We start from the raw sequence: 18,901 nt of genomic DNA, 5'->3' as shown, positions 1-18,901 counted from the left end.
AGGAACGGGGGCTGGCAGTACAGTATTTTTAGTGAGGGGCCTGAAGCTCTGGAACTTTCACCCTTGGTCAGACATCACTTGAGCATTTCCATAATGCTTAGGAGCCCTCGTCATAAACCAGGACCCCCACTGCAATAGGCACTGTTCAGACACCAAACAAAAAAAGACAGTCCATGTCCCAAGGGGCTTACAATCTAATTATAAGACAAGAGACAACAGATGGATACACACACACACAAGTAAATAATAAGACAATATTAGTCAGAACAATAGGCAGCAGTCCACGCACATTAGCAGCTTAACTATTGTCAAGTATTTTGTAGGAATCATGACAAAAGATTTTTCAGGTGGGATTTGAAAGTGGATAATGAGATAGCTATGTTGATGTTAATGGGGTGCTCCTCCCAAGTGCATGGGTAACACAAGTGTCTATTTGAAAATAAGTGGGCAATGGAGGTTGAAATCCTGGGCTGATAGGAGGTGAGCACTGACAGCTTGATAGCAAATGAATGATGACAGGTAGGGTGAGCATTGACTATGATGGGCCTTAAAAGTAAATACAAGCAGCTTATGTTTGATACAATAGAGAAGGGGGAGCCAGTGAAGGGATTCAAAGAGAAGGGCGACATAATAAAAGCAACAAGCTAGGAAAATGATCTTTGCAGCAGCATTCTGAACAGATATGAGTGGGGCAAGATTGCATTTGTCAAGGCCAGAAAGAAGGATATTGCAGTAAGAGAGACGCAAGATGACGAGGGCTTGTATGAAAGTTTTAGCTGTGTGAATGGATAGAAAAGGCCATAACTTACTGGTGTTATGCAGAACAACAATCAGTGAGATTTAGACATAGCATGGATGTGAGGACCTAGACAGAGATCTGGGTCGCAGAGGGTGCCTGGTTACAAGCCCAGGGAGTGACAGGCAGGATGCTGCTGTTGTCCACTGTGATCGAGAAAGGAGGTGGCAGGGAGGACTTTGGGGGTGGGGGAAATTAGGAGCTCTGTTTTAGCCATGTTTAGCTTGAGCTGGCAGCTCGACATCCACAAGGTGATGTCAGAGACACAGGCCCAGATTTTAGTTTGGAGAGAAGGAGACACAGTTCCAGAGAAGAGAGGTAGATCTGGGAGTCATCAGCATAGAGATGAAGGTTGAGTTTGTGTTTGTGGATGAGATTACCCAGAGACAAAAAAAGTGTAAAGCAAGAAGACGATGACCTCCGAACCACCACAGAAAGTTGGAGGGAGGATTAGAAGGATCCTCCAAAAGGACACGCTGAAGGAGTAATTAGAGAGATAGGAGAATCAGAAGAGGTCGGAGTCAAGGAAACCAAAGCAGTACAGAGTTCAAGAAAAGCATGGTAAACTGTGTCAAAGGTGGCTGACAAGTCGAGGAGGATGGAGTGGTGGTTCTGAGCTTTAGCTAAGAAGGAGGACATTAAAGGCTTTGTCGAGAGTGGTTTCAGCTGAATGCAAGGGATAGAAGACAGAACGGAAAGGGTCTAGAATGGAATTGGAGGAGAGGAACTCCAGGCAAGAATTGTAAACAGCATGTTCAATGAGCTTAGAGATGAAAGGGAGAAGGAAGACAGGGTGGTAGCTGGAGAGGCAAAGTGAGGCCAAGGATACGTATTTTTTTTTTAAGATGGGAGAGATGTTTGTCAGGGCTGGGGGGGGAGGGAAGAGCCAGAGGACAGTGAGAGGGTAAGGAGAAGAGCACGACAGAAGTGGATGCAAAAAAGAGATCAGGAGATGGGATGGGGTCACTGGGGTAAGTGGAGGGATTAGAGCATATGGAACTTCAGGGTATCCTACAAGACTTGTCTGTCCGTCCCCTCATTATGTTTTGAGAAGGGTGTCAGATGAGGATAGTGTAAATGGGACAAGTGCGGTAGAAATTGTTGGTCCTGATTGTTTGGGTTGGTGAAGAAGAGTTATAAACATTATGGGTTCATACAATGATCCTTCACAGAACCTCCAATAAAAAGAAAAGGAGTTGTGGCACCTTAGAGACTAACAAATTTATCTGAGCATAAGCTTTCTGAGCTACAGCTCACTTCATCAGATGCAGGTGCCACAAGTACTCCTTTTCTTTTTGCGAATACAGACTAACACAGCTGCTACTCTGAAACCTCCAATGTGTCAAATGGGGATCCATATAGGCACAACAGTCTACCCACACATTCCACAGTACAAAACTAGGGACACATTTGTGTGTCTAGACCTTAGGATAGACATTTTTATATAATCAAGAAAATATAAATTCATAAATAAAATTATTAAATAGCCAGTACTTTCAATTGAGAAATGCAGGCATATAGTAGAACTGAAAGTTTAACAGTGCAGGTCATTTGCTCATCTATTCCTTATGCACAGTGAATTTTCCAAAGGATAAGGGCTATTGAGGAAGGAAGAGAAGACAAAGAGGGTCTGCAAAAAGCTCCAGAATAAAATGCATAGAGACTATTTATGACTTAGATAATAGCAGAAGTCTACTTGGTTTGAGGAAATGAAGGTTGACAGATTTGACTGCTATTGTAACTGGAGCTGACTAATACTGATTTCAAAAACTGGTTACATATTTGTAACAATCAGCTTAAGAGTTCTGACCCATATAGTTATAGCATATCTGCAGACATTTGTCAACCAGTCAGAATCCCTTTTTCATAAAGCCCACTGTGTAAAGACTGGCATTCTTCGGTTTCCACAGTGATGAAATCCACCAAAAAAATCAGTGATATGAAGACCAGTACAGAGAAATCTAACTGGAATGATTCCTGTGATTAAGCAGGAGGGGGGAGAATATATCCCATCTGGGGCCTGATTTTCAGGGAGCCCAATGGGAGCTGTGGGTGCTCAGTACTTTCAATCAGTAGGTGAACTCCACTGTAGGCATGGCTTATAATTTCTTACCGTGTTGGTCGTTCCCACTGAGTTGTCCGTGTAATGTGATTTAAATACTGGATCCTTCCAGAGGCAGTTCTCCGCTCCTCCCAACTAGAATTCGGACATTGAGAGATAAGGCAATGAGTGATATTTCCAGGAAACCAGGGCACAAAAATGTTTCTAACACAACAGCCAACTCAGGAACACATCATCTATTATCAATCATAGTAGCTGAACAGTGAAAGCTCAACTCTCAGAATTAATAAAATGTTTTCTTCTTGAAGCCAGACAAATCATTAACAATGTTGTGCCTTCACATTCAGTAACTATTCAAATTGAAATTAACTTCAAATACTCCAAAAGTTTCCTAATAAAAGTATTTCATGTTTGATAATATGCTCAGTTTTTTATTATTTGGCAACTGCTTCCAATAAACTCTGTTGTTTCAATATAATTTCTATTAAATACGGTGGATTAACATAATTTATCTATACTTATTAAAAATGAAACATCCTGTAAACAGACTTATCTCATGTAAACTAAAACATTACTCCTAATGTCATAGCTAAAAAGCTTGTTGCAAGATATTTTCTCTTCACCTTTTCCTCTGAAATATATAAATTCCTTAAAATTCTGTTCAACCACTGCTAATGATTTAGGCATCTGTTACAAATGCTGGGCAGCAAGTTAATGTGAAGCACCAGAAGTTCTCTGGTGCAATCAACTTCTCTTTTTGTGATAACAAAAATGCAATCATGCACAGTATCTTTTTTGCACCAATTTCCTTTGATAAAAATTACTACTGTAAAAGCTGTGTTATCCGGAAAGCTCCATAAACCGGCATTTCTAATCTTCATAGAAAGTCCAGTTTATAGTCTGGTTGGTGCTGGATCGGCAGGCTCCCTACCTAGCTCTGCGTGGCTCCCTGGAAGCGACGACCTGTTCCTGCTGCTTCTAGGGGGAGGCGTGGCTAGAGGGCTCTGTGCGCTGCCTCCACCCACAGGTGCCGTCCCCGCAGCTCCCATGGCAGAGCAGGGGCAGTGTACAGAGCTGCCTAGCAGCGCCATCACCTAGGGACAGGTCGTCGCTTGCAGGGAGCCACTAGAGGTGAGCGCCTCCTGGATCCAGCACCCTGAAACTCCTCCTGTGCCCCAACTCCCTGCCCCGAGCCCCTTCCCAGAACCCTAACTCCCCTCCCAGAACCCATGCTCTGCACCCCATCCCGTGCCGTGCCCCAACTCTGCACTCCCTCCCATGGCCCAACCCCCAGCTCTGCACCCCCACCCCCTTCTTAGTTAACTGGAATTTTTCACTTACAGGCACTCCCCCATTTCCCCAACATGTCGGATAAAAAAAGCTTTTACTGTATTTGTCCTTAAGTTACAGGACTTTTCTATTTTATTTTTCCATTAAAAATTCTCTCTTAAAGGTTTAGACTAGCTCTGCATTTATACAATTAACTAAGAAATATTTAGAAGGGAAATATTTAACAGTGACTTACATACCTTTTTAGAATTTTCTTAAAACTTCTTCAGACTCTGAAGCAACACTACAATGTGGTTTATCACTTACAAGCGATAACTGATTTTTCAATGAAAATTGAAACTATCTCCTGTCTCTCCCTGCCAAGACTCACATTCAGAATTCTGTCTTTCCTCTGCTATGCTGATGCTAGCCGAAGCACCTAAAACAGAACACTTTTCTGAACTCCCCAAACTGCTTTAGGTATTGATCTCATCAGTTTTCATAAAGGAAAAAATATCCTGAATCCAGCCTTTGGCAGGTAAGTACAGCAAGAACTTAGTCTCCACGACCTTGAACAATACTGTTTTCTTGATTTACAAGCGAGAAGAAGAGAGACCCATTTTTACAATACTCTATCCTCTCTACAGCTCTGTAGAAGACATTTTGGGCATGCTCTCACATTACACAGGGTACAAAATTAGGGCACTGGGTCCGCTTAGATTATCTTGTGGCTGAAGCAGGGCTGTTCAAGAATGTTAGTTATCACTTAGATTTACATTATATTCATGTAAGTCAATTATCTGTTCTAGAATTCTTAAACCAGATGTGGGTTCTTGAGTATATACTTTCATTCATTCACTGATATAACATGCTCTCCTCCTGCCCTCCAAATGGGCAAACAGATCGACAATGCTCAAACTATTAGGGCAGGTCTACACTACGGCAGTGATCGACGCTCTGCAATCAATCCACCGGCGGTCAATTTAGCGGTGGCACTCGTTAGCAATCATTCTGAGTAAGGCTATGTCTACACTACCACGGTAAGTCGACCTATGCAATGCAACTCCAGCCACGGGAACAACATAGCTGGAGTTGACGTACCTTAGATCAAGTTACCGCGGGGTCTACGCTGCAGGGGAGCGGGGAGTCAACGGGAGAAACTCTCCCGTCAACTTACCTTACTCTTCTCGTTAGGGGTAGAGTATAGAGATCAACTGGAGAGTAATTTTCAGTCGATTTGGCGGGTCTTTACTAGACCCGCTGAATCAACCACTGGTGGATCAAACTCAGAGCATCGAGCCTGGCTGTACTGTAGACATAACTGTAGAAGGTACTTACTTAGGCTAAGTCAGTAACTGGCACATCTCTAGCTTCTAAATTAAAACTCCTATAGGTTTACAAATATTTAAAAAACAAATTTGTCTATTTTTACTTTGATGTTTCATCACTTTAAAGGTTAAAAAGTAAAGTGAGTATAGGTGTTAGCTTACCCATCTGGTAAATCATTGTCAAATAAACGACTGCAATCCACAACTTGTCCTCCTGTGCCTATTCGGTCTCTGGATTGAAGACTTACTATTAAAATATTAAAAGGCAATTATTAAAGATACTGCAACAGAATCCAAATCACAATTACGTTTGGAAGGGAAGGTACAACTTAGAGGAGGGCTAAGTTAAACTGTTTTCTGAATTTTATCTTCCTCCCCAAATAGCTAATAAAGGTTAAGCAGAGACAATATGTGGCTCCATACAGCTAAATCTCTGCATGCTGCTTTGAAAAACCCATCTTTTAGGGATAAAAGTGTAATTCAAAGTGGGAAGAAAAGATAAATCTGAAATTGCAATTAATTTTTATCTTCCCTAGGCAAAGCTTAAAACTGTACAACTGGTCTGGTGACAACAAAGTGGCTGATCCCATGCAGAATGACTAGGATAGCAAGTGGAATGGCGCAATGCCAGTGTCAGACTTCAACTAGAAACTGAAAAGGAACACTTCTAATGGAAAGCAGCAACCAAGACTGGGCCTGTTAAGTGGTCTGAAAATGCAATTTTCACGAAGGTTTAATTTTTTCCTAGTAACCATGAATGAGGGTGAAAATTCAACACAAAAAAGGTAACACACAAAACAGGCAAAGTTTAAAATGTTATGAGCACTATACCTTTTGGTTATTAGGGATCTACGTAAACTAACATTCAAGTATCAGTGATATACAACTTAAGTATGTTTAAATCTACTTCAAAAGCATTTATCAGAACAGTAGTCTTATTACTCACAGTAAAAAATTTATAAACAAACTAAAACTGTATTACATGCTACAGTCTTAAACATTTTAAAACATTGTTTTTAGGCCAGAAGCTTTTTCACTGAAGTTATGAAATCACAGGTTTTGTGGACAATTTTCGTTCCTGACATTGCAATGTATAAAAATATCTGAACACTCAGGTTGCATTTTATTTATTTTGTTGTTGTTAAAGAGGTTAGTCAAGCATGAAACCAAATACATGATTGTTTTCTGTTGGCTGTGTGACATGAATGCACCTTTTCATCTCAGGACACCTGCATTCAAATCTTGTTCACAAATGAAGCAAAAATAAGTTTAATGGCCTCAATCTAGACCCAAATGAACATTTGCCCATATCATAAAACCACAAGACAATTTAACATTATTGGCAACCTCTGAAAAGGAGAGGCCCAGTTCTAAACCAAAAGGTGTGTTGAAGTTCAGGATTTTGGGACACTAGCTGAACTACACAAGAAGTCTTGCAGTATCTGTGTGCATTAACCTCATTTCTAGCCAGTATTAATGCCTAACCTTTTATGAGTGTGGTCTTTATGAGAGAGAAATATAGACAGCCTTTAATTTCTTTAGAGAGCAAGGAAATGCTTGATTTACTCTATTCTGCAACAACCCCACACATTACAAGTTCATGTTGTTGCATGTAGGCAAGCAATACACACAGACAAAAACGAAACTAAACAATCACCTCCTCTTTGCCTATGTAAGGACCAAAATTAGTGGACGGCTTTATTTTGTAATGAGTAAGGACTCATTTTTCTGCACCACCACATCAGAAGTAAAATCATGGCACAGAAGAGAGCTGCAAGATTAAGGCACAGTTCAGGTGCCCTTTGTATCCACTACCCAAAAGCATCGCCCTTCTTTTACCCCCTTTAAAGGTAACCCCAGGCAAGATTCCCCCTGTTCTCTGCCCTCAGTTATAAGGCATTCACCAGGGAGTCCCTAGATTTTTATCCATAAGGCATACATCAAGGTGTCCCTCTTTTCCTAGACTATCAATTGCTGAAGACACCAATTATATTGAAATAGAATAATTTACCTTTCAATTTTACCCCATCCTTTAATTCAGGCTATTTCACCCCTGTTACAAAGCTAACCCCACTTCCAACTCATTTTAACTACAATTTATTTTGATTCAAAAAAAATCTCTCTACTCTTTAACTATCATACCAGAAGTACCTAGTTTTACCTGGACCCATTCACCCAGAAACAAAATTGTATTAGTGAAGAAAAATTTAAGGAGATTAACAATGAATTTTCAACAGAAACAAGGTAGGAGCCTCTGGAATCTTGCAGAGTATCCGTCAAGTTAAAGGCAGCACTGACTGAACTTTAAAAATGCCTTGTGTCTTAACAGCTCGAAACAACATACAGATACTGTTCTTACAGGGGGAAGTAGCAATGGCTCCAATGTAACACACTTTATAACTTCACCAGCTCAGGGAAGAGATGAACGCTACTTTCAAGCACGTTTCAGTCAGTAGCTATGGATATTTCACCAGCACCAAGGGAGTTGCTACAAGTATCTATTTTATCATCATTACTGTTTAGCCTGAACCTCCATGGAAAACTGATATGTCAGCATGGACTGAAGCATTAATAATGTGTTAATGATACCGACATATCTCTCACCATTGATCCTATTACATCACCTCTGTCTTGATGTTACCTTACTACCTCACAAAGACTGCAGACTGGAGGCAAAACAGCTGGTTAAAATTTAGCTAAGATAAAGCAGTGGTGTCAATGGACAGAGTATTTTGAGGAGGATAACAAACATCCGGAAACCCTCACTTGCTGCCTGGCTGCTTTGTCTATTGGTAGAGATCCCTGGCAGGGTGGATCAGGTACACGACTTGGAGGTTTTATAACCAGGAGCTGAACACGGAGACCCAAATCTTTTTTCCCCATCTCTGAAATATTCATAGACTACAGCTCCCCCACAGAAATACAGACCCCATCACAGTGATCCACAGTGTGGTGACTTCCAGGCTGAACTATTGCAATGTGCTCTACTCAGGGCTGCCTTTTAAACTTCCTATGACTGAAATTCAGAATGCAGCAAAAGAAGAACATTTACTTAAATGTGTGGCTGCTTATTTTCCAATGAGTCTGCTTCAGGGAGTTATTTATGGTGTTTAAAACCTTAAATAATTTAGGAACAAAGTACCTGAATCACACAGCACAGCAGCTGAGATTGAAGCAAGACCATTTTAAAAAGAGCCATAAAAATAAAAGATATATTAGGGAAGTTATCCCAAAGAAGAACTCACTCCAGTTATAGCAAAACTCCTTGTCAGGCATCCACTCTTAGGCAAAATCTAGAGAAAATATGTCTTGCATGGTGCCGTGAAGCAAGGTCAGCAATTTCAGCTTTGCTGGGTTTTCAGGGGAAGTTAGCCCCAGAGTTCATCTGTCACCTCCTTCACAACAAAGTTCAAGGAAGTTTTCTCTTAATGTGTTTTATACAACTTTTATACTAGTATTATTGTAGTCTGGTTTGCCTCAGTTCAGCACTACTCCGCTTTCTTGGGCCTTGTTATTTCTCTCTATAACTCTGTGCATGAGCTTGATTGTGCGTGCGCACACACACACTTTGTTATTCAGGAGCTATTGCCAAAGGCCTCTGGCAATCAAATTTAAAAGCATTATTATTGTTACTCTAGTCCAGAAAACACCAATCTAGAAGCTGATAGTACAATTCAAGACAAAGTTCCAATTGAATTAAAAAAAAAAAATCCACACTTACCTACTATCTGTCCTCTAACTGTATCATTGTCATTTGGCCCAAGTTTGCATAGATCCAACCTCTGATCTATAAAATCAGGAAATATCTAGTGTTAACTATATAATATTTTGCTGTTTTTAAGGAGCATTGTGAATTACCATAAAAACAAGATCTGGGCTACCTTAAAATTGCTAGAATTCAGAAAGGGGAAAAAACAAAATTCTTAAGACAGCACATTTAATTTTCATGCTTCTAAAATTGAAAGTAAAACTTACTAAAGTAAAAAAAACCATTTAATTCCTTTTTTAAATTTTAAACTGTTCTGACCCACTTCAAAGTTCTTTCCTCTTCACAATTCTTACTTTCCTCCTGCTGTCTCATTTAACACAGGAGATTGTGCTGTCAGACTGGACTGGTCACATGGTATTAAAAACTAACTTGGTTGCTCCCTACATTGGGTTAACAACCACCACCATAACTCACTGTCCCCATGGCATCTGATATTAGTACAAGTGAGACGTTAACACAGACACAGCTAATCTGGACCATCAATCAAATGAGCATGTAGTCGACACTAAACAGCAAGAAATCCAAGCAATTAAGCAAAATGCAATGTGTTGAACCACTGAGACAACTACAAGCAGCTTGAAATTAGAGATTCAGTTGCTTCTTCATCTTCAAGAATCCAATTTTTTGAAGGGAGACTAGAATACTTCCTGGGAAAAAAAGTCTGACTGGCCCAGCCAGGTAAGTACAACTTTTTCAATCAAGAGCGGTTTGTCAACCTTTGTTCAGTGGCAGGCATGCCTTATGATTGATCAACTACTGTTCTCTTACCAGTTTCAGTGGCGTCCGTGTTAATTAGCATAATGAGAAAAAGGCATCGTACAACTTTTATTAACATTCTCTTAAAACGGTAAATCTGCACTATTGTAAAAGTTTGCTGTAAACTTTTAACATTTAGGCACATGCTACACAGGTAGAAATTGAAGTTGCAGTAATTCTAAACTACAGAACTCTAATTTCAAATTACAGCTACCCTTCATGCACCTTTTTTAAGTACAATTTATTAAAACAAAAACAAGTTAAACACTTGGAATCCAAACAGTACAATTCTAAAAAGCGTTATATCTTTGAAGGCAATAAAGGCAGTGACTGCAATTCGTCTTCCTTTACAGCTCTGATATAGGAAGTTTAATTTGGGCAATTAGCACCAGAAGCACCAAACTATGCCACAACAAAGTTAAGAAAGGGACACTTGAAATTCTAAGACCTAGAAGCTGAACTACCTTTTGAGTGGTCTCATCTGAAACAAGTTATCTTAAAGATTCTAACTATGTAATTTCATCCACCTCCAACAAACTTTTGTTGCACTGGGACATAGAAAAATCTTGTCAACTTTCAGTGCAAAGATACCACTAATGTACATAAATAGCAGAGAGAGAACATGGTATAAAGTGAGTAATGCTGGTACGAGGACTATTTTTCCTCTCTGTTTTTCATTACAACAGGGAATGGTTAGAATATCAAATTATATGTTTGCAATACATGAAGTTAAACCTTCCAAATAAGGATATGTTGACTATTGGTTAAATAAAGCCAACAACTCTAATAGCATCCCAGTATAAGTTTGTGCAAATATGAAAGTAAGATATGTGACAAGACAGAGAGGGTTATACTTCTGATAATTGCTCAGTCATAAGGCATACCAAGTTTAGGACTGGACCAGTTTTCATTCATGAAATTGCTGAAGTCCAAGGAGGTCATAAAGTAAATAGGCTTAGGCTGTGGCTACACTGCAGCCTATGTCAGCATAACGCATGTCGCTCAGGCATGTGTGTGTGTGTCGGCGGGGGGAGAACACAAAAACAAAAAACCTATCCCCCACAGCGACCTAAGTTACATTGACGTAAGTGTTCATGTGCACAGCTTCTCCTACCAATATAGCTTCCGCTGCACAGGGAGGTGGTTTTATTATGCTGATGGGAGAGAGCTCTCCTGTCGGCATAGAGTGTCTTCACCAGATGTGCTGAAGTGGCGCAGCTATAACGGTACAGCTATGCCACTACAGTGCTGTATGTATAGACATTGCCTTAGTCATGGGTTTTTCAGCCAGCCAACCAATTGCAATATTGTTTCCTAGGTAAGGAAAATATGCTGAACTTAAGGCAGTGGTTCTCAGCCTTCTGTTTCCAGACTACATATTACAACAGAAAGTTTCAAAACTCCCTCCACTCTAGACACAAAAGGGGAGGAGAGGGAGTTTTGAAACTTTCTGTTGTAATATGTAGTCTGGAAACAGAAGGCTGAAAACCACTGCCTTAAGTTCAGCATATTTTCCTTACCTAGGAAAAAATATTGCAAGTGGCTGGCCGGCTGAAAATACAGGGCTTTAAAAAGGGCAAAACAAAAACAAAACATCCACATATACACAAAGCTGCCACTTAATTTTTTTTTAAAACTCTTTGCAAAAGTGCTCTAAAACAGAGACAAAATATTAGCACTTAGTCTACTTACAACCAGTGTCTTTAAGGCGGTTGATTGCATTTGAAAGAAGTCTCACACAACCCAGAAAACCAGCTCCTTGTTTTTTATGGATTTTCTTGTGGTTCCATACACTTATCGTTATTGAATCTGACTTCCCAATATATCTGAAAAGGGCAAAAATAAATAGCATTACAAAGTTACACATTGATAAAATAGCAAGAGTCTTAAGAAATCTAAATGGGTGTAATTTAAGCGACATGGAGGCCCAGAAGGAGGTGGTAAATTGCACTGGTTTAGACTTGCCTCTGACCCAGTATCTCTTACAAAAGACTGCACAATACTTTGGTTCAGACCTGCTGGATCCCTTGCAGTGTGAAATACATGGCATCTACAGAGCTACAAAAACACTTTGCTGCGTACTTTGCAAAATCCAGATGAATATTTCTCAAATTTTAGAAAATCTGAACACTGAAAGGGTTTGTTGTTGGTTGGTCAGTTGGTTGTTTTTAATTCACTTCTAAGAAGCATTTTATTTGCAAACCAATTTTTACAGGAAGCAATTTTGAAAGAACCTTTCCAAGTGTTTTGGATATATCAAGCTATTGCCAACCCCCTCTGGCTAGACAGTGACAATATGTCAAAGTGAGAATGACTGGTATCTAATTGTTTAGTTATTTCTATCATGGGCAATATAAACTTAAGAATTATGGTCCAGATCCTGAGAGGTGCTCCATTCCAAGTTCACAGATTCTGGCCTTGTTTAGATTATTACCAACTAATTTTGAACAAAAAGAAAACAATCAATTCAGCCATCTAGATACTACCACCACTTGCTAAGTACACCCTCCCACATTTCATTCTAGTTTGTATTATCTTCTTATCTAAAAAGAGTTCTTAATGCAGTAGGTCATAAAGTTTAAATGATACTGTCAAGGCTGGCAGACCAAAAATTGGACCTACCTGTTGGGATTTAAATTGCAGCTGTACTCAAGTAAGTGTTCATGTAACGCTTTCCCCCTGCTTCTTTCTTGTATGCAGGCCTTCAGAGCAGGATTCTTGGAGATTTCACTTTACTGCCTGCATACAAGAACAGAGCAGAGCAGGGAAGAGCGTTACTCTAGTTGCATACCTGTGAGTATGGGGAGGGTGGGGGGGTTTGGGGTGTTGGGAGAAAAAAAAAAACAACAACAAAAAACAGGAAAAACTACATCCTAGATTTTTTAAATATATTAGGGTTAAAACTTTTTATTTATTCATTTGAAGTGAAGTTATCAGAAGACCACCAAATGTAACTCTGAAGGGAGGTCAGATTTTTGGCCTATCAACCTTGACAATGCCAACTTAAGAACTGTATTGGAGGCAGAAAAGCACAGGAGAAATACAGAAGGGAAGACCAGAATTCACTTGCACAATATCAGTTGTAATAGTTTACAAAAATAAGTATATGAAATATAGTGTATTCTTAAAATAGATTCCTGTGAGAACTAGTTATAAGCACTGAAGAATAAAAAAAAATCGAGCCTTTTATTTTCCAGTATTTCCTTGTTGCTTTTAAGAAGGACAAAAAATGTCAAATAAAACTTCAAACCTATCTTGAAAACTGATTAAGTAAAAATACATATTCCAATACTTTTTATGAGTTTTTATGGCTCAGAAGTAACTAATAAGTCCTCCATAGAAGGCAGGTAAGAGCTTCACTACTACTTACCAATTTAGCTTCTGAATTTTGCACCAGAAAAATCCAGTCCCAGTATCTTGTAAGGGGAGGAAACAATTCAACTTATACTTACTAAAGAAAGATGTTTTTTCCTCCTTTGGAAAAAACGCTTCCTATAAACTCTAGTGGACCTTGTTGGAAAAAATGCTTAATCTCTTTTATTATGTAAATTGAGGCAGAGAAAAATTATAGTGGTATTTAAGGACTGAGCTGACATTTTCAGTCCATTGTTGGGACAGTAGTTACATTTGTTTCACATCAACTTGCAATAAAAAAAATCAAACATAAAACCCTAGCTAGGAATTTTGTTTATTTAAAAAAAAGTTCAAAATCTTAAAACAAAGAAGTTAAACTCTGCTTCTTCACATAACAAATCAATTTCTCTCTCTTCTCCCATAATATTCCAGTGTATCCAAATCCTGAGAGTTTCCTCATTTCCCGCCCCCCGCCCCCATACCCGTCCTCAATATCTACATCATGGCCTCCAATGCTTGCAATGGAGACCATATGAAAGATACTAGTGAAGAGATATAGTTCAGATAAGCAAGATACCCAGAAGTTAGCAATCTTAACCCTTCTATATCTCAAGTCTGCAAACTAGGATTTTGCATAAGAATAGGGTTTTATGAAATATTCTGGAAACAGGCTATTTTCAGTATTTCAATACTTCCACCTCTAAACAAAATTAGGTAAATTAGAGCTTAAATTAAATTAAATTTTTTGTAACCTCAAAAAGGTTCAAGTCAAGTTTTAGACAAAGGGTTAGCTCTTATTTTAGATGAATTATTTCACCAAGGTCAATAGGTAGTATTTCCTTCAGAGCCGATCCATTTTGCACCATCATCATCCAGAAGGGTTGCTGTCAAGTGACTTGCCTACTATCGTGATGCTAGGGCAAAGCACACTTTCTTTGCAGAACTGGGAGAGGAAAGCAGGAAGAAAAGGGTGGGGGGGGGGGGAAATCTTTCCTTCCTGAAAAAGCACCTATGATCAGACCAGATGTGTTGTCTCCAGAAAAGCAAAGAAAATGTAGCACAGAACTGGAAGCCAGGAAATCCCAATTTCTAATCCCTGCTCTGACAGACTCCTTTTGTTGCTTTGGACAAGTCACTCACTTTCCCTCAGTATTCCCATTTATTAAAAAAACTGATAATACTTCATAGCGGTGGTGCTAGGTTTAGATAATGTTTATATGCTTTGAACATATAAAGCTCAGTAAAAGTGCCAAATATGATTTTTCAGGCATTGGGAAAAGCATGAGCAATAAGGAAAACACAAAAAGATGGAAAATAAGGGAGAAAAGGGAACACGACTTAGGACAAGCATGGTATTTTTTATTGACATTTAACTACATCCAAAAAGCATCTCTTTGGCAATTTCTTTTTGGAAGGGCTCCCAGATTTTCCCCCTACACACACCCAGCTAGATTAAGGAATTTAATCATTTATGAAATTCAACTGCTTCCTCTCATGTTAAAATCTGAATTAAGGAGCACATATAGCAAAAAGTACTATTGGTCCTCACAGTACTGCAAAAGCCTGGGGGGGGGGGAAGAGGGGGGAGAGTCTTATACAGGACAGAAACTACACGTGTATTGGGCTGAATCAGACTTAAGGAATGTGGGTTCCCTTAAAATTTGCAACCTAATTCAAATACAGTTTCACAAATACATAACAGATTCCTCTCACTATACACTCAGATGCAGTATCATTAAAACGCCTGTTAGTGTTAATTTGTTATGCAAAAGGTCCTAAACTTGGCGTTCAGCAGACACATCGTAGCCAAGAGACAATGTTATTGGACATCAGACTGTTACAATTATAAAAAAAACCCTCTTTAAGTAACTAAATATTTTATAGTAGAAAATTAAAATAATGCTGTATTTAATTACGTCAGTTCTAAAAATTCTACATATTTGCACCTTCCTCTGGTTGATTTCCACAGAAGACACTAAGTGCACATTTTGTCATTGAGATACCATCTGTTATCCTTGGCGTGCATACTATTTCCTGTAACAGCACAAGTGTCATAAGTCACAGACTAGCGTTCCCATGCAATGGTGTGTTGTTAGGGTAAACATTATGATGCCTTTAGAATCTACTGTATTATTATTTTCAGAAGAGGTCGGAAAGGCAAATAATCTCATAGATCACAGGGATTAATCATCATCCTTTTTGGCAGTGAGCTACTTACTATTCTTACTATGACATTTTTCTAGACTTTCTGCAAAGGAAAATATTACTGTATTTTAACATCTGCTTGGGTTGCAGAGCTAAGAACCGGTATTAGTTAAATCAAAGTAAGAATTCAAAATATATTTAAATCACATTCAGATTAATATATTCTACAGAGTCAAAATCGTTTAATCAATTCAAGGCTCCTTCAGAGGACAATCATGTGGACAGCATTCTGGGGTTTAAGATACTTCTAACTGCCAAGCTAGACAACTTGGAGCTGAGAATATGTACATTTGAAAATGCTGTCAGGAGAGTACACAGAGCTCTGATTTTTTATTATTTTTAATGTAAATAATTTTAACAGAAAATAGGTTTCTTAAATCACATCTAGTATTACAGGTTAATAGAGCAAGGGAGCAAAGAAAAAAGTTGGGTTTAAATGAGGATAAAGGAGAATAGAGTAACTGAATGAAGAGAGAAGGGAGAGAAAAGACTTTTTTTTTTAAAATGACTGTTGACTGAGATTCAGTGTGAGGTCAGACCTTAAGTACCAAGAGTGCTTTTGAATCTTACACCCTTTAAAGAGCCAACCTCTAAAGGAGGATACAGGAAGAATAATCATCTCTACAGGATCATACCCTAAAAGACATATGTATTAAGAGTAACGTTACCTATGAATGCAAACTCATTTTTCTTGGATTTCAGGTCCCTCAGATGAGAGACACACAAACATGCCATCTCTTAAGAATTCATTACATAATAAAGGCATGGAGATAACTCTTTCAGAGATCATGAAAGTATGTGCTAGTTACAGAGGAAAGACCTGCTTCTGTCTGAGGAGTTATTTATTGCTAACCTGAACAAGTCTGTTTTGATTTATTCAGACACACAAGATTCTGAAAGTGATGGATTAAAAACTAGGGCTGTCGATTAATCGCAGTTAACTCACATGATTAACTCAAAAAAAAATTAATCACAATTTAAAAAATTAATCTTAATTGCAGTTTTAATCACACTGTTAAACAATTGGTATTCTACTGAAATGTATTAACTATTTTTGGATGATTTTCTACATTTTCAAATATATTGATTTAAATTACAATACTGAATATAAAGTGTACACTGCTCACTTTATATTATTTTTATTACAAATATGGGCACTGTAAAAATGTTAAACAAAAAAAAATGTATTTTTCAATTCACCTCATAAAAGTACCATAATGTAACTCTTCATCACGACAGTGCAACTTACAAATTTAGATTTTTTTTTTTTGGTTATATACCTGCACTCAAAAACAAACCAGCATAAAACTTTAGAGCCTACAAGTCCCCTCAGTCCTACTTCTTATTCAGCCAATCACGAAGACAAACAAGTTTGTTTACACTTACGGGAGATAATGCTGCCAGCATCTTATTTACAATGTCACCTGAAAGTGAGAACAGGTGTTCGCATGGCACTTCTATAGCCAGCATTGCAAGGTATTTACATTTATATGCCCCTTCATGCTTCAGCTACTATTCCAGAGGACATGCTTCCATGCTGATGACGCTTGTTAAAAAAAAGTGACTGAACTCTTTACATTTGCATTTTGACTGAACTCTTCAAAGGAGAATAGAATGTCTCCTGCTCTGTTTTACCCACATCTGCAATGTATTTCATATTATAGCAGTCTCAGATGATGACCCACCACATATTGTTCGTTATGTGAATGTCTGTTCTCACTTTCAGGTGACATTGTAAACAAGAAGTGGGCAGCATTATCTCCTGCAAATGTAAACAAACTTGTTTGTCTGAGTGACTGGCTGAACAAGAAGTAGGACTGAGTGGATTGTAGGCTCTAAAGTCTTACATTGTTTTATTTTTGAATGCAGTTATTTTTTGTACATAATTCTACATTTGTAAGTTCAACTTTCATGATAAAGTGATTGCATTACAGTACTTGTCTGAGGTGAATTGAAAAATACTATTGGTTCTGTTTTTACAGCACAAATATTTGTAATAAAAAATATGAAGTGAGCACTGTACACTTTGTATTCTGTGTTGTAATTGAAATAATATATTTGAAGATGTAGAAAACATCCAAAATATGAAATAAATGGTATTCTGTTATTGTTTAACAATGTGATTAATTGCACGATTAATTTTTTTAATCGCTTGACAGTCCTAATAAAAACCTTTTTGGAAAGTTAAGATTAATCTGCATTTAATGTGCGATTGAATTTAAATGCAATAACTTAAGGATGCCTCAAATTTGCCCAGTTGAGCATGGTAATTTGCCAGAAACCCATGATCTCTGCTATTTTGCACAAAATGGTACCGATTGCACCTGTTACATTTAGTATAGGGATCTGGACTGTGGAGTCTATGGGTCCCAGCAGATCCATATTGTACGATAAAACAAAAAGTTGTAAGTTCTCTTCTTCTTATAAATATCAGAGTGGGGGAGAAGGTGGGAAAAAACTGTTAAAGATTTATATTGCTATTTTCACTCCCACTTCCCTAGTGAGATACTGAGAACCCTCTACAAAATATGAAGCATTAAATGCTTTTAATAATCTGCTCCTATCAACTGTTCACTCCCATAGGCCGCTACAACTGCAGCTCCACTCTCAGTGCCCAAATTAAGTAGTGACTGGTGAGATGTTTGTTCTTTAGGCTATAGGCAGTTGTAGCACAGAGCTTGGAGGTAGACAGAAGTACCATCAAATTATAGTCACTCATTACTCCTTTTAAAAATCCCACAACTAGCTTTACAAAGCCACCAAGGTTGTGGGAAACACAGACTTGCCAACACTCTTTTCACTTTCCTTTCTCCCTTACGCCTTTCTTTTTGTTCCTATAAAGAAGCTCATTAATGTGTGTTAATGGGCATTTCCAAAAAGAACATAAAGAAAGGTAAGGGGGTGGGAAGGAAAGAGAAAGAATGAGAGTAGGAAAGGAAAATGCAAGACTTCGGTACTGCTTCCAATTTAAATGTATTTCACCAGCTAGCATCAATTTCCACGGCAGTATTTGCCACACCAACCCAGAAAACAAATGCTCCTGATTACAATGCCTAATAAGTATGATTACTAAGAAATCTCTGGAAAAAAATCAGTTCCTGAAGATTTAGAGAATTCACTTAATTAGCTACTTGTACAAAATCAGCACCTCAGCAGATTTAATAATTATGAAAATCAAAGCATTTTCAAGTTCTTTAAACATGAAAAGCATAGGGATGTTTTTTCTCCTTATAACAAACTGCTTTTAAATCAAATATGTTAGGAAACGGAAATAAGACTGCGTATGCAGAGCTTGACTCTGGATTAAGTTTTTATGGCACAGTTACAAAGCTTTGAAAATATGCTTTGAAAAAATGCTGTCC

The 18,901-nt window shown here is 38.3% G+C and overlaps 1 protein-coding gene across 5 annotated transcripts in view; it reads right to left on the bottom strand.

Annotated features, from left to right (window-relative positions):
• Window positions 1-18,901, bottom strand: part of SMURF2 (SMAD specific E3 ubiquitin protein ligase 2) — a 96,064-nt gene that overhangs the window by 36,435 nt on the left and 40,728 nt on the right. For all 5 annotated transcript variants that reach the window (XM_048817486.2, XM_048817488.2, XM_048817489.2 and 2 more), the window contains 4 exons: window positions 11,673-11,806; window positions 9,177-9,242; window positions 5,618-5,702; window positions 2,910-2,993 (listed from right to left, as the gene is read on the bottom strand). In XM_048817486.2, coding sequence (XP_048673443.1) covers window positions 2,910-2,993; window positions 5,618-5,702; window positions 9,177-9,242; window positions 11,673-11,806 — 369 coding nt within the window. The remainder of the gene's footprint in view (window positions 1-2,909; window positions 2,994-5,617; window positions 5,703-9,176; window positions 9,243-11,672; window positions 11,807-18,901) is intronic.

Source organism: Caretta caretta, chromosome 14, assembly GCF_965140235.1.
Source record: "Caretta caretta isolate rCarCar2 chromosome 14, rCarCar1.hap1, whole genome shotgun sequence".
Classification (NCBI taxonomy): Eukaryota; Metazoa; Chordata; order Testudines; family Cheloniidae; genus Caretta; species Caretta caretta.
This window is presented reverse-complemented; position numbering and strand designations above follow the sequence as displayed.